Consider the following 22,365-nt stretch of genomic DNA (forward strand, 5'->3'; position numbering starts at 1 on the left):
AATGGACAGACTGGTTATTAAATGGTTTCCTCATTCTTGGGAGTCTACATTCATGCCAGAAATTTCTGTCTAAGACATCATAAGAAATCAAGCAAGTGAAAAATTCCCAGTTGGTTGACAGCTTCTTATACATTATTCTAGGTCTTGTAAACACTTACTTCATTTGTTTTTTCAGCTTTTCTGATCATGAAATTTAGTTAATTCTGACATTGTTAGAATTGCTTTCCTGACTGTTCTGATTTATACCTGATTACCATTCATTATACTCAGCATGTATGTAGGTGTGATACAATTCAATGACAGCTACCTCCTTTCTAAAATGAGAGATTTGGGTAGTTTGTTGCTAGGGCATAATTTGCAGTAGAAAATAAAAGCTTCTACAATGACAGTAACGTTTGACTTTTTTTTTTTTAAAGGATACTTATATGATCTCTGACCTTTCATTCCATCCCCCTTCATAAACTCCTTTTTTTTTCATAGTTTTTATGATACTATTTAATCATGGCATTTTATCTTAACAGACTACATTTTGTCAGATTTCTTTTGTGAGTTTTGTCACTTCTGCTTAAAGTTAAGGATTCCCTTCTCCTTCTCTATCTACTTTGCTAAGTGCTACCTTTTCTGTAAAGCTTTTTCTTTTCTCTTCTAAGTGAGAACCATTGCAGGGTCTTTCCTGTGCTCCCACAGACCCTCAGCACACCTCTGGTAGAGCCCTTACCTCCCCCTTCTCCATATAAAATTGTGAACTCTTGTGGGAACGCTCCCTCTTTACCTTTGTTTTTGTATTCTGGGTCCTTGAAACAATGTGACTTATAGTAAGAATTAAACATGTTTTTGGTTTGATGAAGGGGATTATGAGAAGTTGTACAGATGCAGGCATATGTTATCAATTCAATGAAAAATTTCCTACTTTTTGAGCGTTCCGTATAATAATAGATACGATAAAGTAGAGAGAGGTTCTTTTTGGTAGTACCAGAGAGGTCATTTAGACTGTTGTCCTGTTTGACAAGAACTGACTTTTTTGTGTTTCTTTCCAGCATACAAGACAGTATCAGGAGTTAATGGTCCACTAGTGATCTTAGATCATGTTAAGGTAATACCACTATCATTATCGTCTAACCATTTAAGAAGTTAAAAGCATAGTATTAAGTACTGTTTAGTACACTTTAAGTTTTTTGTTATGATTCTTTTAAGCCATTCCTTGGTCGGAATGTCAGTGCTATATGGAGACAAGAATTTAAGTCCGAAGTCAGAAGATGGGATTCTAGTACTGGATCTGTTGTGGATTCTGTTTGTGGCTTTGAGTCCCTCGTCTGTAAAATTTAAAATTTTATTTGTTTGTTAATCATACCTCACAGGTTTATTAGGAAAACAACAGTAATATTTGTGTGTTTTATGACTTGTAGGATATTATTTAGATATATGGTATCTTGTGGCTCTTGTCATAGACTACTGTGTGTTCTAACTACTTGTTACATTTTTGTCTTCTCTACTAAATTTTAAGGTCTTTGAGTGAGTAAACAATGTTACTTTTGTCTTTGAGGGCCTGACACTGGTATTCAAGTAATGAATAAACAACAGATTATCTCAACAGTGACTAAAACCATAAAGCAGAGAATAGTTTTTAGTTATTCAGTTTGTTGAAAGACTCTTTAGTTACATGGGGTTTTTTTTTAGCCACACCTATACATAAGAATTATCTTAGAAAAAGAGGCATAGAATATAGTCTATAACTGAATAGACTTCACCCTGGGTGAAGCCTCCTGCCTAAGTTCAGTGATTAAAATATCTTCAGAGGAGATAATTTGTATAATATGCTCTGTAGAACAGTAATTCTGCATTGGTTGTTGTTGGGAGTGGATGAGGGGGAAAGGTACACAGTTATTAGTTTGTGGAGAGAAGTAATGGCAGAAGTATGTTTGGCATGTGGCCCCTCTGGAAGCAGAAAATAAAATGAAAACCATTTCTTAAAGGAAAGGGCAAAGTGCACTGTCTCTTCAGCTTTATCACTAAGATATTTTTGTGCATGACAAGGTACCTATACAAATTAATTGCAAGATTAAGCATATAGCTTACTCCTGGCCACAGTTTCATACTAGTCTGCAGTTTGATTCAAAGCCTCAGTATACAAGTTGTACAGGGTTTAGGCAGGTGCCCGTTAATATTTTGTGAAAGGATGAAGCATACACTTTTATTTTTGGGGGAAGTATTGAAAGCATTATTTGCTTCTTTGTCCTTTATTTCTTCTTTTTTATATACTTTTTATTGGATAAAATTGTTGACTCATATTTTAAAAATATGGAGCTTTTATATTAGTAAATATATTTTCAAAAACAGTTAAAAATATTCATGCTTCAACTATGTTAAGCGCTGAACTCAGCACCAAAAATACACAATACAAATACGTAAGTGTCTAACTGGTAAGTGCTATGAAGGGTGAGTGCAGGATGCTATGAGAGTCAATAATGGGAAGGACTTAGAAAACATCTTGGGGGAAGTAATTTTAAGAAAGCTGAAAAAGTTTTATTGAATGTTTGTTTGGGGTATAACTCCAGCTGAGGAAAAACTGGTAAATAAAGTTTATGTAGTTGTAAGAATGGCTTTATACCACCAGATTTAGAGTGTTTTTTGTTTGTTTTCAGTTTTTGGCTCCTGTTTTTAACTTAAAACATACACATAGGATCAAGGAATAGATAATTTTATACAAATTGTATCAGAATAGACGATGATGGAGACTGCTGTCCAACTCATTTTCTGAAGGTAGCACATCTTTGATTCCCAAACCAGACAAAGGCTAGTATCAGAAAAGAAACAATGTAGCTAGTCTCATTTACAAGCACAGATTCCAAAATTCTTAATAAAAATGTTCTCATGTATTGGATATTAGCAAAAATACACTTTACAAACTCAACAGAATTATGACAAAGTAGAATTTATCCCAGTAATACAAAGATGATTTGATATTAGCAAATGTCAGTATAATTCAGGTCATTCATAGATTAAGCTAGAAAAAGCTTACGCTCTTCTCAGTAAATACGGAGTATGTACCTGATAAAATTACTTGTTTCTAAAAAACAAAACAAAACCAAAGAAGAAGGTGGTCTTAGAAATAAGGGATAGAACAAACTTTTAAAACCTCTTTAAGGATATCCACCATAACCTACAGCAAACAGCGTACTTAAGGAGAGACTCTAGCAACATTCCCATTTAAATCAGGACCAAGATGAGGACCCCTGTTGTCAGCACCACTATCCATCTTTGTTCTGTCTTTGTGCTTGGACCCTAATCAATGCTGTGGGGAAAAGGGATTAAAAGGAAGAGGCACAGCTGTCATCATTTCTTGGTAGTATGATTAACTAAACAGAAAACACAAGTCATTCAGTGGACAAACTATTAGAAACAATGGTGTAAAACAGTGTTGCCGGATACAGAGGATGTCTATAGAAATCAGTAGTGTTTTGTATGCCAGAAGTAACTACTAGAATAATTAGGAACTTTTTACAAAAAACTGTGAAACTTTGTTGAAAGACATAAAAGAAGACTTCAAATAACTGGAGATTCCACATTCATGAATGAAAAGACTCAGAATAGAAAAGATGTTGATTCTCTCCAGGTAACAAAATCAGTTAGAAATAGAGTAAGAATAAAGATTTGGTGAGGGAGTAAGCAGATATTTCAGTGGAGCAAAGTTAAGATTCTTAAAACCAACTCTCCTCACACCTGAGAATTTGACTTGGTAAATGATAAAGGCTACATTACAAGTCGTGCTACTTGTAGCACAAATTACATTTGTGCTACTCAGTAAATATTGTTGGGGTATTTGGCTTCCTGTATGAAAAATAAAGATAAAAATGAGAAAAAATTACATACCAAAAATAAATCCAGATGGATTAAAAACCAAAACATGAAAAACCTATTAGAAGACAGTATAGAAGGCCATTTTTATGACTTCAGATTGGAAGGTTTTCCTACACAAAAGACACAAATCATAAAGGAAAACAAGTCATTTTATTGCAAAAACTTCTGTATGATAGGATACCATAAACAAAATTAAAAGACAAGGAAGACTGGGAGCAGATATTCGCAAAAGGATTGATATCCAGAATCTATGAAACTTACCTAAAAGTAAATAAGAAGAAGCATATGTAGCTGAAAAGCGAGGAAAAGATATTATTAATAAGGCCATTATAGGAAATGAAGTCTGAATTGTCAGTAAACATGAAAAGATGCTCAATATTAGTAGAATCAGGAAAATGCAAATTGAAAGATACTATTTTTTATTTTATCAAAATGGTAAAAATTAAAGTTTGATAATGTAAGATTGGCAAAGATGTAGGGAAAAGATACTTTTCTATCCTACTAGGGAGTTTGTAAAGTAACAGGTTCCTTTGCAGAGTAATTTCACATAACAATGGACACAACCTATAGCCCACCACTACGGAACCAGCTACCTTAGGGAAACTTGGGCCCACATGTGAGAATGTTCATTGCAGCATGTTTGTAGTAGTTTAAATTTGAAACAGCCTTGAACACCAGTGGTAGAAGAACAGCTGAATAAAATGTAGTGTCACTTGATTTTATTTTAGCTATATCTGTTCTAACATTGATTCTAGATGCCCATTTATTCATATTAGCATCTCCAGAATCAAGTGTCCTACAGTCAGTGTTGATTCACAGATGCATTGGCAGATGTTTTCCTTCACATCACACAACGTAGTGATGCATTTTTCAAAAGATTCTGTTAATCAAATAAGGTAAATATGACTATGACAGATCCAAAACATACGGTGAAGTGGGAAAAAAACGAGTTGCAGGATGATACATTTAGTATGTTGCCATTTAGGTAAGTGAAACACTACAGTATATTTTTGGAAACATGCAATTTAAAATATTAAAAATGGATTAGAGGAATACATTTCTGGTTAGGAGAATTAGATTGAGGAGGGAATATTAGCATTATTTATTATAATAGTAATTATTTTATTGTTCAGTTGCATTTTATTCCTGTCCTCCCAAGGCACAAGGTGATTACACAGCCCAGAAGCAAACATCATTTCTGAGTAGTGGGAACATAGTTTTTTAACTTTCTGTAGTCTCAAAGCTTAAAAACATACACACAGAAGGAAAGAATTTAATTGCCGTGGTTTCATAGATTTAAGATCCTTCTCTCTGTACCTTATGCTGTGTTTGCCAGTACATGTGCCAGTGATTAGTGTTCTAAGGACTTAAACTACCTGAGGATATTCTAAACTCTGGATGTATACCTGTGTGCTTCGGGGAGGTGTGGGGTCTGCCTGTGCATACATGCTGTGAAAGACATAGAGCATATAGAGTATTTTGAGGAGCTTTTAAAATGTTGGTTATTGAGCCTTTATTTTTTTCCTATTTAGTTTCCCAGATATGCTGAGATTGTGCACTTAACACTACCTGATGGCACGAAGAGGAGTGGGCAAGTTCTAGAAGTTAGTGGTTCCAAAGCAGTGGTTCAGGTAAGCATCGCTTTCAAAACCTGGCCAGTTGAACGTTTTTCTGATCACAACAAACATAAGAAACACCAATAGTTCTTTTTAGTAATTATCACATAAGTATACAGATCTTCATCAACTTATAGGTGGGGTGACATCTTGATAAACCAAGCATAAGCTGAAAATATCATAAGTTGAAAATGCATTTAGTACACAGAACCTACCGAACATTATAGCTTAGCTTAGCTTACATTAAAGGTGCCCAGAACACTTATATTAGCATACGATTGCACAAAACCATATAACACAAAGCCTATTTTATAATAAAATGTTAAATATCTCATGTGATTTTTTTTTTTTTTCTCATGTGATTTTTCTGAAGTACGGTTTCTACCAGATGTGTATTGCTTTTGCACCATCATGAAGGTGAAAAATCTTAAGCCAGGGACCCGACTGTTTACTGGCTGTGAGGGAAGAAAAGTATTTTTTCATGTTTTCTTGCTAAATGCCAGCCACCAATATCCATTCTAGCCCAATAGCTCCACTGGTAAAATGGCTTTTTAAAAAAATTTTTTTAAGGGATAAAATGAAACAGTCACATAGAAGGGGAGAGATGAAAAGTAGAATTCAGAGCTTATGGGCTGAAACCAAAACGAGATCTGAGTCTACTCCTTTAAATTGTCTCTGATAATTCCTAGTTTTTAATGTTACTGATTATAGGAAGTGCCAGTTTTCTCAAATAACATATTGCCCTAAAAAGTAATCTAGAGCAGAGGTCAGCAGAATTTCTGTAAGGGGCCAGATAGTAAATTTTTTAGACTTTGTGAGGGTTGTGCCTAAGGTCTCTGATGCATGTTCTTATGCTTTCTTTTCCTTTTTTTTTAAAAAACAACCCTTTAAAAATGTAAAAACCATTCTTAGCTTGCTTGATGGATTTGGCCTGCAGGCATGACTCTGGGTAAGAGGTTGACAGTTTGGTTCATCGTCCACCATGAACACTTCTTCAGTCATGAGGCTACAAGTAGTATATATATACGTTGATGTATTTTACTTTATAAGGGCTGACAAATAAATCTTAAGCGCTTATGATCTAAATTTCCTTTACCCTTCTGTTTACTTTTCTTTCTTGATAGGTATTTGAAGGGACTTCAGGTATAGATGCCAAGAAGACATCCTGTGAGTTTACTGGGGATATTCTCCGAACGCCAGTGTCTGAGGATATGCTTGGTAAACAGATATTATTATTCATGCTGAGCAGAGATCTGCTTCCTTTTTAACGTATTTCCATGAAGTCTTTTTAAAGATTGTGAACATTTGAGTCATTGTCCACTCTGTACTGTCTCGTTACTGTTTACCAGGTCGGGTATTCAATGGCTCAGGAAAACCCATCGACAGAGGTCCTGTTGTACTTGCTGAAGACTTCCTTGATATCATGGGTAGGGACAGAAAATGGATTTCTGTGTTTTGGGGAAAATAGCATCTACCTATCTTATACCTTTGTTAGAGAAAGGGTGATTTTTATGATACTTTAAGTAGATAACCAACATACTCCATGTTTGATTAATTATGTTTTGTTTATTATTTAATAAATTTATTTTTCCTAGAGGTTATCTTAAATTTTTATATTTTATTTATTGTAAAATATCACCAGGATATATCTGAGATGTAAAAGCCATACTGGCTTTGAAATTAGGATTTCTCTCTTATTTGCTATACATTACGTTTCACTTTACTACCATATAATTTGTGAATCTACAAAAGATTAATGCAAAAGAATATTTAAACAGTTTCAGATTTCAAAAATAACTGATTTTTTAAGAGTAGAAAGAAATGCTTTATATGCTTTATATGGTTGTAGTCTTAATGTAGAGACATATTAAAATTTTCCCTTTTGGAAATGCATTAGGCCAGCCAATCAATCCTCAGTGTCGGATCTATCCAGAGGAGATGATTCAGACCGGCATTTCGGCCATAGATGGCATGAACAGTATTGCTAGGGGGCAGAAAATTCCTATCTTCTCTGCTGCTGGCTTACCGCACAATGAGGTGAGACCTAGAATCTGTTTGGTATGAAATTTAAGGAGAAAGAATTTCCGAGTGCTTCACTCTTAGTGAGAAACCAAATATAGGATTTTCAAGGTAAATGCCCAATGTTACTGTTTATAATCCAATTACATTGACTCTTTATCCACACATATCTGACTTCTTGCTTACTCTTAGGAATCTGCAAAAATTACAAAATAGTTTCATTGGGTAAAGCCCTTTAAGACAACCCAGTTTCATTTATGATTACAGTTCCCCAAAGTTTAGGGTAAAAGTTATTTTGTTGTAGAAATATTATTTTAGATTTTTTTTTTTTTTAATTTTTATTTATTTTATTTATGGCTGTGTTGGATCTTCGTTTCTGTGCGAGGGCTTTCTCCAGTTGTGGCAAGCGGGGGCCACTCTTCATCGCGGTGCGCGGGCCTCTCGCTATCGCGGCCTCTCTTGCTGCGGAGCACAGGCTCCAGAGGCGCAGGCTCAGCAATTGTGGCTCACGGGCCCAGTCGCTCCGCGGCATGTGGGATCCTCCCAGACCAGGGCTCGAACCCGCGTTGCCTGCATTGGCAGGCAGATTCTCAACCACTGCGCCACCAGGGAAGCCCTATTTTAGATTTTAACTTGGTTCTTTTGTACTCCTCATCAGATTGCAGCTCAAATCTGTCGCCAGGCTGGTTTGGTAAAAAAATCCAAAGATGTAGTGGACTACAGTGAGGAAAATTTTGCGATTGTATTTGCTGCTATGGGTGTAAGTATTATCTTTTTCTGTTTTAGTATGAAATGTAAAAGTGCTTGTGTTCTTAGAACAATATAGAAAACTACACATATATTATTCGATTTATCTCTAGGCAGAGAAGTTGCAAGTTGGCATTTTGGGCAAACCATGGATTAGTATTTAGCATTGGACTGTGGAATGTAAGAATAATTCCCTTTGTGCCCAAAGCAAGCTGTTTACTCTGTTGGCTTTTGTGAACGTTTTGGGGGTACTTGAACCTTTAAAAGAAGGAGCAGTGCAGATCTGTAGCTTGGCCTTCATCAGAAATAAATATTGGGGGGGAAAAAGAAAAAGAGAGAAAAAATATTGAGAATTTTTCTTCTCCCAGCACTGATGAAGTCATTGCCATTTAGGTAAACATGGAAACTGCCCGGTTCTTCAAATCTGACTTTGAAGAAAATGGCTCAATGGACAACGTCTGCCTCTTTTTGAACTTGGCTAACGACCCAACGTAAGTAAACAAATAGAGCTGTTTTCCCCCTACTCATGCAGCCTTCTGGTCAAAAATGTCACCTTACACTAAGGAGGTAGAACATTAGAGTGAAAGCTGCACAGGCCTAGGTATGAGATAACCGTATTTAAATTCCAGCTCTGCTTCTTGCAAGTTATTTGGTTTTGGGTAAGTCACTTAGGCTGTGAAGCTCAGTGTCTTCTTTCATAAAATGTGATAAATAATACTTGTCTCACAGAGTTGTTGTGCATATGAAATGAGATAATAGTGTAAGTTACCTAGCACACAGTCCATACTCAATAAATGACCTTTTCCTCTTACCTGCAAAATCTGGCCCCTACTTCTTTCATCCCTTTCTCCTTCTCTCTCTCTTCCTTTCTTGCTCAGTTTTGAGAACTATATAGTTCTGAGAAATTATGGGGCATTTATAAAGTAAATCAATTTAGCTGTGTAGCACTAAGTAATTCTTATTATGTAAATGCATAAAAGAACTCTGCCTTACTTAAGAACTTTTAAAGTAATAATTGCTTAACCTTCCTCAATTTATGTGAAACTTTAAAAGGGAGACTGTACTATTATTTCTGGAATCATTTTGTTTTGTTTTCGGCCTTTTTGTTTGAGTGACGTAGGACTTAATGTTTCATTTCAGTATTGAGCGAATTATCACTCCTCGCTTGGCTCTAACCACGGCCGAGTTCCTGGCCTATCAGTGTGAGAAACATGTATTGGTTATCCTAACAGACATGAGTTCTTATGCTGAAGCACTTCGAGAGGTAATTTTTTTCTTAATTAAAATGAATTATCTTGTCAGGGTTATCTTGTCCCTGTGCAAGTTTTCAATTTTTTTTAAATCATGTTTTTTAAAATGCATTGCTCATATATTAGTAGAATACCTTAATTAATCAGAAAAGAAAATATTACTTTTGTCAACCTAGTTGAAATGATTAGAGGACGAGATTTAAATTATTAGCCTATTTATCATACTCTCACTGTCTCCATTGATTAAGACTGGATTCTTAGAGAGAGGAAATGATGCAAGCTATTTAATCAGTTACTCTCCCAGGTAGTTCTGTCTCTGTCCAGACTGTCAGTTTTTAGCCCTTTTCAAGAATTCCATTTTTAATGATGTAAGTTTTTATTTATTTACATAAGTAAAGACTATACTGTGGCAGAACCCTCTTCAGAACTTTTTTTTCCTTCAGAAAACTCAGTGATTATTTAGAAACAATATAAGATTCTAGCAGTTACCATCCAGAAGTGTGGGGTGTTTGTTCTAATGCAAGTTACTGAAATTTTGAGTGACTTGCTCTTTAAAGTGTGCAAAAAAGGGAAGAAGACTTTTGAAGAGACAGGCTATATAAATATCTAGCTTAAGATTCCCTAAGATCCATCATCATATCTCACTCGGCTACAGTGCTTTTTCATTGAAGGACTTCTTTTCTCCCATCCATCACAGATACTTTTCTAAAAGGCAGTAAAAATAAGTATTAGAAAAGTGAAAATTTAAAAAAAAAACACAATTTACAAACCCTTTTATTAGTATTATTAGATTCGACAGACAATTATTCTATCAAATTGCCACTAAAGTTTTCTATATGTTTATCTTGCTTTCTGCATTATCTCCTTTCACACTGATAAAAGCTGGTCTGCAGGCAGGCCACGCTTTGAGTAGCACTGCTGGAGCATACTCTTGGAGGAACCAAAGTAGCAGTTAGAAGTTGGGCTTAATGATTTACAGTTCTTGTTGGCTGTAGATTAAAATGTATGCATATATTCTAGTGTGCATGTCTCTAAGAGAAAGACCATTTATTACTATTCTTGTCTTGTGCGGTGATCCAGGGAAATCATCTGGCCCTTGATTGCGGTTGTAAGTTGGGGTTAATAACATTAACTTCCTCATAGGGTTGTTGTGAGGATTAAATTAAATAATGTATGTAAAGTGCATCAGATGATTTCTGATATATGTATTTCCTTCCCTTTTGATCTTTTCAGGATTAGCTTATGTAAATCTGGCAAGATCCATAACATGAAGGAAACCTTGTGAACTGAGAATGTTCTCTTAGTTTTAAAATGTACTACCTTTGATTTATAAGATTGCAAGCAGATTTTCTTCTAGCCAGCTATTTGAAGATTTGTGTTATGGCAGTATGATTTTAGCAAAAAAACTTCTGGTCCCCAATTGTCAACATTTTTGTTGCAGAATAATCTGAATTTATGTTGCTAGATTTTTCTAAATCGTTTCTAGAGGTGATATTTAAAACGAATAAGATGATATTTCCAACTTTGTAATTTGGCATGTTCAAACAAATGTTTTCTAACCAAGCTTTAATTTTCATTTTCTGGTATGTGATACTGTTCTCCTTGACTCACTGTCAGGTTTCAGCAGCCAGGGAAGAGGTTCCTGGTCGACGAGGTTTCCCAGGTTACATGTATACAGATTTAGCCACAATATATGAACGCGCTGGTAGAGTGGAAGGTAGAAATGGCTCTATTACTCAAATTCCTATTCTCACCATGCCTAACGATGGTAAGTTTTGGGTCTTTGGATTATAGCATCCCTAATCGTTGTAAGGACTTTGATTTGAAGAGAGAAGACCATCTATCTTCTTGAGTTGAAATTCTTTTGAGAGTTTATCCTCCAGAAGTTTACCTTACCTAGTGATTTGTTTCTAATAAAATTTTTCATTTCAAAACTACCCATAGTTTTGAAATTTTTCATTTCAAAACTACCCATAATTATTATGCTTTTGTAGAAAAATTTTCTTGCAATTTTAATTTTTAATTTGTATTTATTAGCTAGTATTTAGTGTCTACTATTTGCAGGACACTGGTCTAGATGAAAGAAACGAATTTTTAAAAATTGTATGGGCTCTACTTAATGTAAGCCTCTCATTCTAGTTTGATATTTTTTAAATGTATGTGCATCAGTCATTTAAGGTAGCTTAAGTGCCAGATACGGAGCACAAATGGTAAATGCCACGAGACTCTAGAGATAGAACGATCATCAAAGACTTGCTAAAAATTACTTGGTTTTATCATGTGTGTGTAAGTGCACAGTGCAGTGCCTGCCTGGAGGTATGCCCAGCAGCTCCCGGGTGAGACTTTCAGCATTCCCCTTATGTTAGTGTCTTTTTGTCTTTATCTCAGTCTTTTAAAAACACTTTTTCAAACTATTTTCAGAAACAGTAATAACTCATTATAACTGAGCACTGTTCTAAGTGTTTTGTAAGTTTTGACTCATTTGATCTTCATAGCGACTTTTTAGATGCTCTCGTGTGAGGCACAGGAAGGTAAAGTGTCACAGTTAGGAAGTTGCGGCTTTAGAACCCAGGCAGGGGCTTCCCTGGTGGCGCAGTGGTTAAGAATCCGCCTGCCAATGCAGGGGACACGGGTTCCAGCCCTGGTCCGGGAAGATCCCACATGCCACAGAGCAAGTAAGCCTGTGCGCCACAACTACTGAGCCCGTGCGCCACAACTACTGAAGCCCGCACGCCTAGAGCCTGTGCTCCACAACAAGAGAAGCCACCACGAGAAGCCCGCGCACCGCAATGAAGAGTAGCCCCCCCACCCCCGCTCACCGCAACAAGTGAAAGCCCTTGCGCAGCAACGAAGACCCAACAACAGCCAAAAATAAATAAATTAATAAATTAAAAAAAAAACCCAGGCAGTCTGAATACTACCTCTGATGTGAAAATGATTTGTTCCAAGGAAGTAGCTACAAAATTACTCTCTGTAATTTAACAGACTTAGAGATGTCTTGCTCTGTAGGACCTGCGTGGTGCTGCCTGTGTAGTGTTGCTTAACTTGTTGAGCCTCTCCGTATTTTCCATGTTGAAATGTTGTGTATCCCTCTGGGATAGCTTATGGACTGAGAATGTTCTCTCAGTGTACATCAAATTGGCAAATCTCTGCAAATGAACTTTGTGTTTAAAATGGAACTTTATATTTGGGGGAGAGAGAGCATAACTAGGAGAAATAGTACTTTTTATGAAGATAGCTAATTTAACTTGTGTCAACACATGTCTAACTGTGCTGCAACCAAATAAGTGAGACTGGCCAATACGGTAACCTCTAGCCACATTTGGCTGTTTAAATTCTAAAGTTTATTAAAATCAGATAAAGCTTGAAATAAAGTTTTTCAGTCACATTAGCCGCATTTCACATGTTCAGTAGCCACATTTGACCAGTGGCTGCCATATTGGACAGCACAGATAAAGCACTTTTCCATCATCACAGGAAACTATTTTCTATAGCACTGTTTTAAGTAGTGCAGATTGACTTCCTGTGGTTTTGTTTATATGAGATGGACACTTTAACTAACATCAGGTGTCTTTCTCTGGTAGATATCACTCACCCCATCCCTGACTTGACTGGATATATTACAGAGGGGCAGATCTATGTGGACAGACAGCTACACAACAGACAGGTATTTGAGAGTTGAATGATGCTCTAAGCCTACAGATCTATTCTTCACTTATTCTTTAGTGACTCTGACTTTGCTCTTAGGAATTATTTATTTAGAAAATATCAAATTGAATTGTTTTTAATATGGCTATAAAATTGTCATTTCTGTAATACTAAAATCCTGGTGTGGAAAAGAGTGCCAGAATTAAGAATTAAATTTCCACTTTCTTTATTATGCCTTAAAATGGAGTGAGTTGTCAAAGAACTTTTTTGGGTCTTCTGTTCCATAACGGTATAATCTACCACTTTTGTTATTAATACAAGAACAGATTTTTCAGAGTTTTTTCTTTGTCTTTTATTGTTAAAATTTTTTTAATTGAGGTATAATTGACGTAACATTACATTGGTCGCAGGTGTACAATGTCATGATTTGATGTTTGTATATGTTGCAGAGTGATCACCACAATAAGTCCACTTAACATCCACCACCTCACATAGTTACAACACTTTTTTTCTTGTGATGAGAATTTTGAAGAGCCACTCTTCTAGCTACCTTTAAGTATGCAATACAGTATTATTAACGTACATAGTCACCATGCTGTGAAAGTTCCATCCCCATGACTTACTCATTTTATAACTGGAAGTTTGTACCTTTTAACCTCCCTCACCCATTTGGCTCACTCATCCCCTGCCTCAGGCAGCCACCAGTCTGTTCTCTATCTGTGAGCTTGACATTTTTTTGTTTGTTTTTTAAGGTCCCACATATGTGAGATGATATGGTATTTATCTTTTTCTGTCTGGCTTATTTCACTTAGCATAGTGCCCTAAAGGTCCATCCGTGATGTTGCAAACAGCAAGATTTCATTCTTTTTTATGACTGAATAATCAAAAACAGATTTTTTATTGGTTCTTTAATAGATGCCAGCTTCTGATATCAGCTTTTAGGTGAAATTATTGTTAATCTTTTTATGTGTGATTTTATGAGTCAGAGTTCAGAAGACCATTTGGATTTGCTATTGTAGGCAGATGTTGAAAATTCAGTTTTTTAATAGAATCTTGTACTGTTTTGTAGATTTTACTTTTTGGATTTGATTCTCAAAAAGAAATCTTAACCTGTAAAATGTTTCTTACTTCCTTTTCTTACCAGGAAGAGATATTAGGAATCATCTAGGAAACAAATGTAGCAGTTTTATGCAATTTAAGCAATAAAAATGAGTTTCAAAATCCTCCTTTACTACCAGTAAAGCTTGAATTTTGTACTTAAATATCATATTTTCCCCCTTCCCCTTTTACCCAAGATTTACCCGCCTATTAATGTGCTGCCCTCGTTGTCTCGGTTAATGAAGTCTGCTATTGGAGAAGGTATGACCAGAAAGGATCACGCCGATGTATCTAACCAGCTGGTACGTATGTTTTCTCCAGGATTGTGTTTAAAGAAATGAATACTTTCTCAGTTCATGCTGCTGTCTTATACCTCTTGTCTTTCTTCCATATCACTTTTCTTCTCCCCCCATCAAAGTAGAATTTTAATATAGAATATATAATATAGAATACTGGAATACAGAAACATTCATTAGAGCCAAACAGTCTTTTTCATAAGGATAACTGCTCATGACAAAGATTAAAGATCACATGCTTGAAACCCACCTCTAATGCTGTATGAGGTAGTTTTTAAATAAAAAAGGCATAAGACGATTAAGTTTTTATTAGTAACCTTTATTATAGAGTATTTCTGAAAGACTATTCTAACTAATTTTTTGTTTAACATATTAGGCAATCACCAGAACGCTAAGGGATACAGCTGTGTATATTCTATGAAATCCTTGGTTTCTATAGTCCTGAGATTGTATACCAAGCATAATTAAAGAAAAATACATTTGACCTTAAAGTAGAAATGATAAATAAACCTACTGATAACCCAGATATTTTTTTTTGAATAGAATTTAGAGATGGATTTCTCCTATTGCGTAAGTTGTGATTTTTAAATGCTCTACAAAATGGAAGCTCATTGATATATTGAGGGAGTGTATTTTTTGTAGAGTGTTAGTAATGTCTATGTATTGCATGCCTGAAGACTCCTTCCTTAGTGAGACTGCTGTATAATAAAGTCTTTCCAATACTTGCATATGTGAATTATGTTTGGAAATAATGTGAAATACTGTGAAGATAGCTACAGCAATACACTTATATAGCCCAGAGTACCGTTACCATTTATAAAGGTTCATGTAAACCTTTTTTTCTCTTTAGTATGCATGCTATGCTATTGGTAAGGATGTGCAGGCCATGAAAGCCGTAGTTGGAGAAGAAGCCCTTACCTCAGATGATGTGCTTTACTTGGAATTTCTGCAGAAGTTTGAGAGGAACTTCATTGCTCAGGGTAAGATTACTATTTTCCTATGAATAGAAACAGCATCATATGTAGTTTTGAGGACTTCTTTCCTAGTCTGAGAGAATTTACATTGGTCTCCATACAATTTTCCTTCTGATTAGAGAAGAGGTTCTTCCAGCCGCCTGCCATGTCTTTGTTCTTAGCCCTCTGGTTCCTTCCCCTCTACCTTCAATTTCTTTATCCATTTATTTAGCTCCTGTCTTATTTTTTATCTTCCTTACAACCGGCCTTCTGCTCTCCTACCTCCATTGCCACTTCTCCTCGCTCTTAACCTCTCTGCAATGCTCTCCTCTGGCTTTGGGGGTTTTGGACTTTCCCAGTCCCTCTGTTTTCATCCTCCTGATTTCTTATCTTCCTGCTTCTTAATTGTTAATGTTCCCAAAGGCTTCATTACCTGTTCTTTCTGTGCTTTTTTTCCCCTATGCTGATGACTAACTTGCTATGTATGAGCCTTTACCCTCTTTCTGAAGCTCTAATCCCACATCTCCAGCTAGGAAGCCTGTGTTTATGCCACCATCCTCTCTGGCTCAGCGTGGTGAGAACCAAAGTCTTTTCCCAACTGACCACCTGCCTAGCAATTCCCTTTTCAATTTCTGTCTACCTCTGGCATGACCATTACCCTAGTTAGCCCAAGCTCAGGAATTGGGCATTCTTAAGCCTCTTCATTTATTCTCCAGTCATCAAATATTTGCTAATTTGCATTGTTCTCCTTTGAAACATCTTATCCTGTTCTCTTTTCATTCCTATTAAAAAAACTTAGGCCAGTGTTTCTCAAAGTTGAATATGCTTTTGAATCTACCAGGGATCTTGTTGAAGTGCAGATTGTGATTCGGTAGGTGTGGGTGGGGCCAGAGAGCCTGTATTTTGACAAGTTCCTGGGCGATGTTGAAGCTGCTGATCTCTGACCACTCTTTGTGTCCCAAGACCTAGTCCAGACCTTTGTCCCATCATCCTTGGCCGTTAGTGCCAGCATCTTCACCAGTCTCCCTGACTCTCTATGTGCCATTGCCGGGGTAAATTTAGTATTAATTTTATTGATTGTCCTTCTGTTAAAAAGTCTATAATGGTTTTTATTACATAGCATGTGTAGGGCTTTCAAGCTGTTTTGTTTGGTCTCTTCCCTGCCACCCCTGCTAATGCTGGTAAACTCTATTTTTGACCTCAGTGATACTTACAAACGATGTGTTTATTTTGGAATAATGCATCAGCTGCACACTTAGGATTTGTGCACTTTTCTATTTGTGTGATACATTTTTTAAGTAACATTAAAATCCCCAGAACATATGATTGTTGGGTTTTCTAAAAAAAAAAAAAAAAAAAATTTATGCAGAACCTTAATATCTTAAAAAGATAAAAATTATTCTGGTAGAGAAAAGAATGCAGAACTCTAGCCACTCTAACTCCTTAGTTAAAAAATGAGATTTATTTGCAGGATAAGAATGATTCTGCTATTAAAAATAATAATAGCAATAGCAAGTTTGAAAACTTTCACGTGGACCTATTCAGGTGCTTAATTGGCATTTAAGGCCTTCTAAGTATCTGTACTAGCCTCCTTCAGGTCAGCCTGTGTTGCTGGGAAACTGCTTTTCTCACTACTCTCTGGACAAAACTCTGGGTCTAGTTTCCATTATTCCGTGGAGTGTTTTTAGATCCCACCCGTTGTTAAACACACAGCACGCACGCACGCACGCACGCGCCCAACGTCTCGCCTGCGGGCTTTCTCGCTTTTCTCTGATTCCCAGGGGTACTTACTGTCTAGACCCTCATTTCCACATTTGGTCACATCCAGTCCTGGGAGACCTGACTGCTTTGTGTCTCTTTTTTATACTTCATGCTCACAGTGCTAGACCCATAACAATAAATTTTGAATAACGCTGATAAGTTGGAAGTACTTGGCCTTTATTCATCTAATCTCAATTTTTTGTAAGGTCCTTACGAAAACCGCACTGTCTATGAGACTTTGGACATTGGCTGGCAACTGCTCCGAATCTTCCCCAAAGAAATGCTGAAGAGAATCCCTCAGAGCACCTTGAGCGAATTCTACCCTCGAGACTCTGCAAAGCATTAGCTGCTACTTCATCGCTGGCTCGATGCTCTTGTGAAATACTGGTTCTGTTTTCTTTATTCCTTTTGCACTCCCCCATCCCCACCTTTGTGTTGGAGTTTACTGTGTTACCCTGTAATTAAAAACAAAGAATAGGTAACATATTGTGCCAGTGTTGCAATGTTTTAAACTGCTAACAGACTTTAAAATATCCCCTGTTCCGAAAACCTGGAACTGCAGTGCTTTGTTTAAAGTAGCTGAGGGTTGGAGGTGAAGGTTTCTTACTGATGTGTGTATTTGTACGTAGTGGTGTAGTTAGCTGCCTAGTGTCCTCATTATTTGGGTCTCTCAGACCTTCCCTGTCCACCCCCTCCAGAGTATCACTATCTGAAGTTACAATGCTTTGATCTCCAAACTAGGGACAAGATAGGGTCTGAAAGACGCTTCCTCTCCGAGCCGAGACGCTTTCCTGAGCGCTTGTTTTTAGACTTTGGTGTGCCTCTGGGTCTGCTCTAAGCAGACGGCTTTTCCTGTCCACCTGCTGTTTCCTATTTAATGAATAGGTTAGAAAAGGAGTTTCCTTTTCCTCTTTGGTGCGGATAAGTTTCAACTCCTGTGTCTTACTGTTCTCCCTCCCTCTGAGTAACACAGAATCATGCAGCTTTTGCCCAACTGGCATTGATCTGATAGTAGTGAGATGCCCTGTCTTGATGATCCCTTACTGGGTTTCCATGCAGAGGAATCATAATGAAAATAATTAATAGAATTGTTGGTTGGAAAGAGTTGGGATACAATTTTTTAAGAAAGAAAAAACCTATATCGGTTCTACATTCGGACATGCTAACAGTGGTTTTAAGTTTCTAAAGTGTTGACCGGATGCTAAAGGCAAGGTGGGGAAGAGAAAGCTCTTCTGTGTATGGAATCTTTTATATATATATAATCTATGGATATTGTAAACTCTGTTAGATAGCAGCCTTTGGAAAATCCCCTATTTGGTCCTGCTTTCTGACCTATCTGCCTTTTCAGGGTAATCTTGTGGCACAAGTGATAGCATTTAAAAGCTTTAGTCTTTTAATTCCTCCTCCTTCCTGCTGCGAGCCCTGAGCTGTCTTCTGTGCACTTCTGACATGTCTACTGTTTGGTCTCTCTGTGTTCTTTGTTACTTGGGTGCAGTAGCAACTTCTCTGTGCATTCCATCTTTCTTTCAAGTTGTGTAAAGTTCTTCACTTTTTTTCTCTGAGGGTATAGGGGGTGGGGGGAGTCAGCATGATTATATTTTAATGTAGAAAATGTGACCTGGATATAAAATGAAAATAAATATTAAATTAAATGGAAGTTACCTAAAGTGACTCTGTATCTTCTAATCAGAAAAGCAATAGCAACAAGCAAATATATAATAATGCACCTCTCTTTGATTGACAGTTTTGAACATCATAACCAGTATTGTGAACCAGCCCCTTGATTCACAATATTATGAACCATGTCCCCTTTACAGGGACATGGCCCATGTTCTGTACCCTCTGCCTTTTAGGCTGCCCTTTCAAGCTCTTTTCAGTAATACCTCTTCCAACATATTGTAGTTTGATCCAAGGTTGAGAGTTGCTAGGGTGTGGGGTTGTTTGTTTGTTTATTTGTTTGTTTTGCAGATCGTTAGTGGCTGTAAGTTCTCTGAAACTTGAAGTTTTGATTCAGGGTCCACTTAGCATTTTCGAGAGTTACTAAGGTGTTTTATAGCATTCTTTGTTTCAGACATTCTCAGGACCTCTAGAGCCTGTCTGCCATGAATGAAAGAGGGTAATAAATAGAAAATGAAATACATACTGAAGCAAGCCAAAACTTGCTTCAAATAAAATCTGAACTAGATGGTCCAGTATATAAAGGAAACATACTTGTTAAAGCACAGGGATGTGGCATCACGGTGGTCTCCCATTTCTTTCCCCTCTTCAACTCAGAGTGACATTTAGGAGATGTAGAGGAAGAGGCTCAGTCATAGCAAGAGTAGGTAGACCTGTGTTCTGATTCTGGTGCTGCCACTAACTGTATGGTCTTGCTTAGTCATTTAACAGATTTGTGTTCCTTTTAGGGTTATTATAAGGACTAGAGATTTTGCTTTTTATATCGCTTTTTAACTTATGTAAAAAAAAAAACAGTTTGTTGCATTGGCATGTGTCTATTTCTGTATTCTCTATCCTATTCATTGAACCATGTATCTATCCTTCCACCAATACCACACTGTCTTACTTATAGCTTTACAGTAGGTCTTAATATCCTCTAACTATATTCTGCTTTCTCAAAATTGTTTTACTTATTCTGGTTCCTTTGCCTTTACCTTTTGTTCATACATTTTAGAATAAGCTTGTCCATGTTGACAAAAAAATTCTGTTGGAAGTTGACCTTTTATTATGTTGAGTCTTCCAATCCATGAATGCGATATGTCTCTCCATTGATTTAGGTCTTGTTTGGTTGTATCATACAGATCCTCTATTAAAATATTTATAATCAAATATTTCATGTTTTGGAAGCATTGTGTATGGCATTGTGTTGTTTTTTTTTTTAATTTTTCTTTTTTTACTTTTGTCTGTGTTGGGTCTTCGTTTCTGTGCGAGGGCTTTCTCTAGTTGTGGCGAGTGGGGGCCACTCTTCATCGTGGTGCGCGGGCCTCTCACTGTCACGGCCTCTCTTGTTGCAGAGCACAGGCTCCAGACGCACAGGCTCAGTAGTTGTGGCTCACGGGCCTAGTCGCTCCACGGCATGTGGGATCTTCCCAGACCAGGGCTCAAACCCGTGTCCCCTGCATTGGCAGGCAGATTCTCAACCACTGCGCCACCAGGGAAGCCCCGGCATTGTGTTTTTAGTTTTGGTTTCCAGTTGTTCATTGTTAATATTTGGAAATATGACTAATGTTTTTGTGTTGATCTTGTATCCTGAGACTTTGTTAAAGTAATTGCCACTTATTAATTGCTTCTTAGAGATTTCTTGGGATTTTCTATGCAGACAGTCATGCTATCCATGAGTATGGACAGTAATATTTCTTCCTTTCTAATCTGTGTGTCTTTCTTTCTTTTTCTTGCCATGCTGCACTGGCTAGTACCTACAGTACTAAGTTGAAAAGGAGAGATGAAAGAGGACATTCTGGCCTTCTTTTGAATTTAGGAGGAAAACATTCATTCTCTCACCATTAAGTATGATGTTCACTGTCGGTTTTTTGTAGATATTCTTTACTGGGTTGAAGTAGAGCCCTTCTATTCCTGAGAGTTTCTGACATGAATGTGTGTTGAAGTTCATCAAATGCTTTTTTCTTCATTAATTGATGTGGCCATGTAGAGTTTCTTCTTCAATCTATTAATATGGCAAATTACGCTGATGATTTTTGAATAGTAAACCAAGCTTGTGTTCCGAGAATAGACTCCAGTTGATCAGAGTGTATTGTTATTTGCTGCCTTCTTCATGTGTTGATTTTATTGTGCAATTTTTTTCCCGTTTCCGTGTGTGAAAGCTTAGATTATTGATCTGAGACCTTCCCTCTTTTCTATTATAAGCATTTAGTGCCATTCGTTTCCCTCTTAATAGTGTTTTATCTGGATCCTTCCACATTTTATGTGTTGTATTTTCATTTTCACTCAGTTCTATTTATCTTAAAAATTTTCCTTGAAATTCCTCTTTAACCATGGATTATTTAGAAGTGTGCATCTTAATTTCCAAATGTTTGGAGGCATTCTACTTCTCGTTCTCATTTTTATACAATTTAAAGCTTAGGCTGTGGACACAGTGGAATAAAATGCGATTATGTTTGTTTAGTTATTTTATAGAGGTTCTTCAAATATCACTGGAGTGAAGTTTTCAAATATTAGTTTTACATAGTAGTTCTCAGTCTTTTGCACTTGTAACCATAAGAGAGTTCCCTAAAAATATGTAACCCTGGCTGCTGGAGCCATGTTTATCAGGGGCAGTTCACAGTCACAGGAATAGTGGGGAGTTTGTGGGTCCCCACTGCACACTTTGTTCTGGGCCAGCACACAGGGATCCAGTAGGGATCCAGGGTCCAGGAGAGGGACCCAAACTTTGGGCTCTGGTGTTGATATTGCAGAATCAGGGAAGCCCAGGTCCCGTGTGGGCAGGAACTAGGACCAGCACTGGGACACACAGGACCCAGGTCCAGTCCCTCTCCATGGAACGAGCAGTCAGGCTGAGGGAGGCCCAGCCTCTCTCCTGCTGGTCAGGGCTGAGCCAAGCTGCGGTGGCAGCTGTATTGCTCAGTAGGCCCATGGCTGAGTCACCAGCTATGACAGCCGTAAGCCCTGGCTATGGGTAGTGTCCATGAAGTCTTGAGGAAGGCCGGCCTTCCTCCTGCAGGGAGGCAGTCTTGAACAAGTTAGCCCTGCCCTGTCACTACTTCAACAACCAAAATTTTCATTACTCCCTCTTGCTCCCCAACCCCACTCAGATAAAAGCATAGTTTCTCATGGGGTGGCCAACCTTTTATTTTTCAAACATTATCAACATCATTTCATACAAGAAAGGACATTCGAACCCCAATTAACTAAGAAGCACATATTGCAGAATAAGCTCGTTGGCCCTAAAACAAGACCCTTAGCTATTTCCATGGACCATCCTTGATTTCTCCATTATGCTGCTGAGTAGTGCAAAGTTGGTGCTCAAGAACTCCTTGGATGATGGTGTGCTATCAACAGCTGCTGTGAACGCAAGCAGCTGGCACCCTCGGTGGCTATATGGGCAGAGGAGTTGAGGAGACAGTAGGTGATGGCTCTGTGCTGTCAGTGAGGGCTGTCCTCTGCC

At 37.3% G+C, this 22,365-nt stretch overlaps 1 protein-coding gene across 1 annotated transcript; it reads left to right on the forward strand.

The window, feature by feature from the left end:
* The first annotated feature begins 271 nt into the window (after positions 1-271).
* LOC118896969 (V-type proton ATPase subunit B, brain isoform) lies at positions 272-17,728 on the forward strand. Its single transcript, XM_036855642.1, has 14 exons — positions 272-281; positions 1,038-1,093; positions 5,391-5,489; positions 6,599-6,692; positions 6,824-6,901; positions 7,372-7,511; positions 8,152-8,253; positions 8,634-8,731; positions 9,381-9,504; positions 11,108-11,258; positions 13,075-13,157; positions 14,434-14,538; positions 15,383-15,512; positions 17,453-17,728. Exons 1-14 carry the CDS (start codon positions 272-274, stop codon positions 17,590-17,592), a joined length of 1,410 nt encoding a protein of 469 aa, XP_036711537.1. The 3' UTR covers positions 17,593-17,728.
* The last annotated feature ends 4,637 nt before the right edge of the window (positions 17,729-22,365 follow it).

Source organism: Balaenoptera musculus, chromosome 6 (genome assembly GCF_009873245.2).
Source record: "Balaenoptera musculus isolate JJ_BM4_2016_0621 chromosome 6, mBalMus1.pri.v3, whole genome shotgun sequence".
Lineage (NCBI taxonomy): Eukaryota > Metazoa > Chordata > Mammalia > Artiodactyla > Balaenopteridae > Balaenoptera > Balaenoptera musculus.

Excerpts from the sequence above, each read along its gene's own strand:
- LOC118896969 (XM_036855642.1), top strand. Across the intron at positions 6,902-7,371 it reads AGACTTCCTTGATATCATGG|GCCAGCCAATCAATCCTCAG; the intron begins GTAGGGACAGAA and ends GAAATGCATTAG. Across the intron at positions 9,505-11,107 it reads ATGCTGAAGCACTTCGAGAG|GTTTCAGCAGCCAGGGAAGA; the intron begins GTAATTTTTTTC and ends ACTCACTGTCAG.